Source organism: Beta vulgaris, chromosome 7 (genome assembly GCF_026745355.1).
Source record: "Beta vulgaris subsp. vulgaris cultivar EL10 chromosome 7, EL10.2, whole genome shotgun sequence".
Taxonomy (NCBI): domain Eukaryota; kingdom Viridiplantae; phylum Streptophyta; class Magnoliopsida; order Caryophyllales; family Amaranthaceae; genus Beta; species Beta vulgaris.
In genome coordinates, this window is record NC_079208.1 from 38,010,947 (window position 1) to 38,015,926 (window position 4,980).

At 37.7% G+C, this 4,980-nt stretch overlaps 1 protein-coding gene across 1 annotated transcript; it reads left to right on the forward strand.

The window, feature by feature from the left end:
- Nucleotides 1-480: 480 nt before the first annotated feature.
- Nucleotides 481-4,749, forward strand: LOC104899313 (uncharacterized). Its single transcript, XM_010686483.4, has 8 exons — nucleotides 481-1,131; nucleotides 1,660-1,872; nucleotides 1,964-2,164; nucleotides 3,141-3,248; nucleotides 3,362-3,499; nucleotides 3,602-3,853; nucleotides 4,099-4,419; nucleotides 4,498-4,749. The coding sequence occupies exons 1-8, from the start codon at nucleotides 622-624 to the stop codon at nucleotides 4,660-4,662; spliced, it is 1,908 nt and encodes a 635-aa protein (XP_010684785.2). The 5' UTR covers nucleotides 481-621; the 3' UTR covers nucleotides 4,663-4,749.
- Nucleotides 4,750-4,980: the final 231 nt, after the last annotated feature.

Genomic DNA, 4,980 nt, shown 5'->3' on the forward strand with positions numbered 1-4,980 from the left:
AACTTAGCCTAGTGGTTAGAACCTTAGTATATGTACTTGAGGTCTCGAGATCAAACCATATACTATGCAATTTCTTAATTTTTTTAGTGTACATGGATGACATGAACTAAAACTCCCTATATTAAGATTTTGAGATTTTCATTGAAGAACAAATTAACATAACTAAAACAGTTTTCAAATCAATTACAAAATCAAAGGTATAAAATTTTAATTTTATCTAAACTTTGAAATGAATAACAATATATCAACATCCATTACACAAGTAATAAAAATACCAATCAAACAACTTATTCATCAATTAGCACTAATGATAATTGTAAATTATATCCTTCAAAATCACATTTAGATGAAATTTAATAATAATCATTAAAATAATTCACTGTGCAAAAAAAAAGCTAATATTTATTAATATAAATCTTTATGTTAGTAACCTAAATATTTAATATTAATCGTCCGCACCTTACTCACCGATCTACGTATGCACCTACACATTTACACACTCTTCGTCTACACATTTTAACTTTGTGCGTGCTATAAAAGAAGGAAATACAACCATCCATAAAAAAAACGAAATTTCCCTCTCTGTATTTAGTCGTTGAGAATCAAAGTAAGCTTTCATCAATGGAGGATGAAGGAGAGATTTACGACGGAATTAGGGCACAATTTCCTCTTACATTCGGCAAAAAATCGAAACCTCAAACCTCACTTGAAGCTATTCACAACACTACTCGTCGATCCACTACTGAACAACAACATCCAACATCCACTGAATCTTCATTTCCTTCTCTCTCTTCCTCCTCCAAAGCGTGGCTTAATTCCGTCCGCCCAAACCCTAACCCTAACCCTAACCCTAAACTCCGTGAACCTGATGCAGATGATGAGCTGGTGGGCCCACCTTTACCGCCGCCTGCGGAGGAGGAGGATGATGGGCCAGTGATTGGGCCGCCTCGTCCTCCATTGGGCTCCGTTGCAGATGATGATGATGATGAAAAATCCATTATTGGGCCGCCTCGGCCTCCCGAGGGTTTCAGGGGAGGATATTTTGATGAGGAGGAGGATGAAGAAGAGGAGGAAGGGACTCGACATCGGATTCCTATGAGCAATGAGATTGTTTTGAAGGGACATAATAAGGTAATGGAGTAACAATTTAAGTTAATTCTTGTAGTATTATCATACTCTATGGTTAATTAAGTTTATTGTTGTTATAATATGATACTGTATGGTTGATTAAGTTAATTGTTGTATTATTATGATATTATATGGTTAATTAGTTAATTTATTTTCTTGGGAATTTTTACTAGCTAAATTAAAGGGTCAGTTGAAACTTATGATACTACTAATATTTGGGATTTCCTGTCTTTACATGTTAAATTGGTTTTGGTATTCTTGACAAATTATGGAACTTATTGTAGTTACCAATTGAACTTGGTAGCCTTTAGTGAAACTTATTTTTCACTAAAACTTCTGTTTAGGTGAAAAGAACATTGTCGGGAAAAAACTGGGTTGATTTTAATCTTGGAACTGTTGCTGGCTTTATTTCACATTAGTGAGAGATAACCGACTTCAGTTGAAGATCTGTAATTTTTCTTTTGTGAGAGTAAGAATTGTTATTAGCTAGGACTTAGCGGGATTAATAGAATCTTTAAAAATCATTGACAGGTTGTTTCTGCATTAGCAGTTGATCCCTCTGGATCAAGAGTTCTTTCTGGTAGTTATGATTATACTGTTAGAATGTACGACTTTCAAGGCATGAAACGGGACTTGGCTTCATTCAGACAATTTGAACCATTTGAAGGGCACCAAGTTCGAGCACTGAGTTGGAGTCCCACAGCTGGATTCTTTTTGTGTGTTACTGGCTCTGCTCAAGCTAAGGTACCCTTTGCTCTGCTGATTGTTTTTTACTTTTTTTCAGTAGTGTCATATTTGCATTTATTGATGACAAGTGTATCTTCTCTTATGTTAGATTTATGATCGTGATGGGCTTACTATTGGCGAGTTTGTAAAGGGGGATATGTATATTCGTGATCTAAAGAACACTAAGGGTCACATATCTGGTATAACTTGTGGAGAGTGGCACCCAGATAAAAAGGAGACGATCTTAACATCGTCTGAAGATGGTTCACTTCGAATATGGGATGTGAACGACTTCAAGTCTCAAAAGCAGGTGCCAATCTATAATTGAATGCACATGTTTCTTTTGTTACTGGAAAGAATGCTTGCTATATTTAATTCTTGTTCGTTGTTGGTCTCTTTTGTTCCTAGAGATTCTCATGCTATGCTGATATAAGGAATTAAAAGAAATATATATAGGCTCTTCATCTTATGCGTATTCATTTCTTGATACATGTGGATTCTGCTCCATTTATTGATAATGGCAAATCAATTACAGAATCAGAAACTGAATGCAACCATTGACATCCATAAGTGAAAAGAGGGTAATTGGTGAAAAGTTTCTAACCTCAAATTGTATGGTGCATTTTTGGAATTATTGGGTATGAAGTAAAGTTTCTTAAGGTGAAAATTTTTCTTTTTTTTTTTAGAACTTGGAGTGGCAATTTCTGCTTGCAACATGTTGGGTAAATGTCCTTGTACATTTCTTGGGTTGAGTGAGCTTGAGCCATTATCATTTATGCCTCTAAAGATGACGTAACTTGTGATTAGGTATTTAAGGGAAATGTGTATTTGAAAATGACAAAATAGAATCTGGTTCAAGGAATTTTCTGTGAGAGACTAAATAATGAGCTTGTTGCTTTGAGGACTCCTGAATCTATTGTCGCTTTTCTGGGAATTAATACCTGTGAGTATCCCTATCAAGGTCTTTAGCATGTTAGATGACTTTTCGAAAGAGCTCCATTTTGAATGCCTTTACCATTTTGTCGGAAAGTTGATGTAGGGACTCTAGAAACTTCATATTGGACATCATTCATAAGCAATCGAGTGTGGTACTTTCTGCTGGGGGTAACCCTTTCTTATAACAGAACCTTGTATTCAGTATATTGGCATTATGATCTTTTGGGCTGGGAGGCTGACATCTAGTCTGCGTTGTTTAATGTTAGCACTTTTCTCTTGTGAATGTCATTTACCTTGGCTGTGCAACCTCTGGCTGTTTAACATCAGTTTGAAACTTTTGGGCCATATAGGTTATTAAGCCAAAGCTCGCAAGGCCTGGGAGAGTCCCAGTCACGACATGTGCTTGGGAACGTGATGGTAAAAGCATTGCTGGTGGATTGGGAGATGGATCTATCCAGGTATATATCAGTTGTTTCCTGTTCTTTTTTCCTAAAGCTCTTTATTATGCTTCAAGTTATTGCAGCACATTAGTTTTTATATCTCAGTGCTGATATCTTTTTCTGCCTGATAGATATGGAACCTCAAGCCGGGATGGGGAAGCAGGCCAGATATTCATGTTCAAGGGGCACATTCAGATGATATTACTGGGTTGAAATTTTCAACCGATAGCCGTCATCTACTTTCTAGAAGCTTTGATGGCACACTAAAGGTAATCAGTTTTACTTGCTTTAGGTATCTTCAACTGCGTTTTTGAGCCTACGTGTCCAGCTTGTCTTATCTCTGTACTTCGCCAAATTGTTAAATACTTCAGGTTTGGGACTTGCGGCAAATGAAGCAGTCCCTTAAGGTTTTCGAGGAATTGCCAAATCACTATGCTCAAACAAATATCGCATTTAGTCCAGATGAGCAGCTCATCTTGACTGGTACATCTGTAGAGAGAGATAGCCCAACGGGAGGGTTGCTATGCTTTTATGATAGGGAAAAACTTGAATTAGTATCAAAGGTTGGCATTTCCCCAACTGGCAGTGTTGTACAGTGTGCTTGGCACCCACGGCTAAATCAGGTATGTTCATATTATGCTTTCTTTGCAAAATTTCTCTTACGACACAGGTTGGATGCTCCCCTTGAAAATGGAGTTTCTCAAGTTTTGAGAACTGAATTTACAATTTCTAAAAATCAACTGCTCCCTTTGTCCCACTTATGTTTTAGTAAATTAATGCAAATCACCTATGTTACCAATTGCAAATTACATTAATTATCGATGGTGTAATCGTCTAACTTACATGAAACCCACTTTTTGTTTCCAAGGTTTTTGCTACTGCTGGAGACAAAAGCCAAGGTGGGACGCACATACTTTATGATCCAACCATGAGTGAGAGAGGAGCTCTTGTGTGTGTTGCTCGGGCCCCTAGGACTAAGTCAGTGGATGATTTTGAGGTGCAGCCAGTTATACACAACCCGCATGCACTTCCCATGTTCAGAGATCAACCAAGCCGCAAACGCCAGAGACAGAAGATACTGAAGGACCCAGTAAAATCCCACAAACCAGAGCTCCCTATGACAGGACCTGGCCATGGAGGGAGAACTGGTACATCTTCGGGTAGTTTATTAACGCAATATCTCCTCAAGGTAAGGATGGCTTCTATTACTCTAGTCTCGCCCATTCAGTTTCTTGGTTGAAATTCTGACCTGAATTCTGCCTTGCAGAAAGGAGGAATGCTGAAAGAGACGTGGATGGATGAAGATCCCAGAGAAGCTATACTGAAGTATGCTGAGGCTGCAGAGAAAGATCCAAAGTTTATTGCCCCAGCCTATGCTGAGACCCAGCCCGAGCCCGTCTTTGCCGATTCTGATAAGGAAGATGAAGAGTGATGTACTAATGTACCGGGGATATATTTGTACCTTGTATTATCCGCCAAGTTATGAGGCAACTTATGAGTTGCTTACACATGGCAATAGTCGAAGGCGAAGATGGAGGACTCGTGTTCTTCCCACATTAACTGAGAGCACATTCTCTTAAGGCTATGTTCAGTTCACCTTATTTTTGCTTATTTCAGATCTAATCAGATCAGATCAGAAAAAATAAGTTCAGGTCAGATCAGTTCAGATCATGCTTATATTTAAAAATCATTATATCTTTCATTACATATTAGTAAAAATTACAATAAAATTGAATATTAATAAAGTATT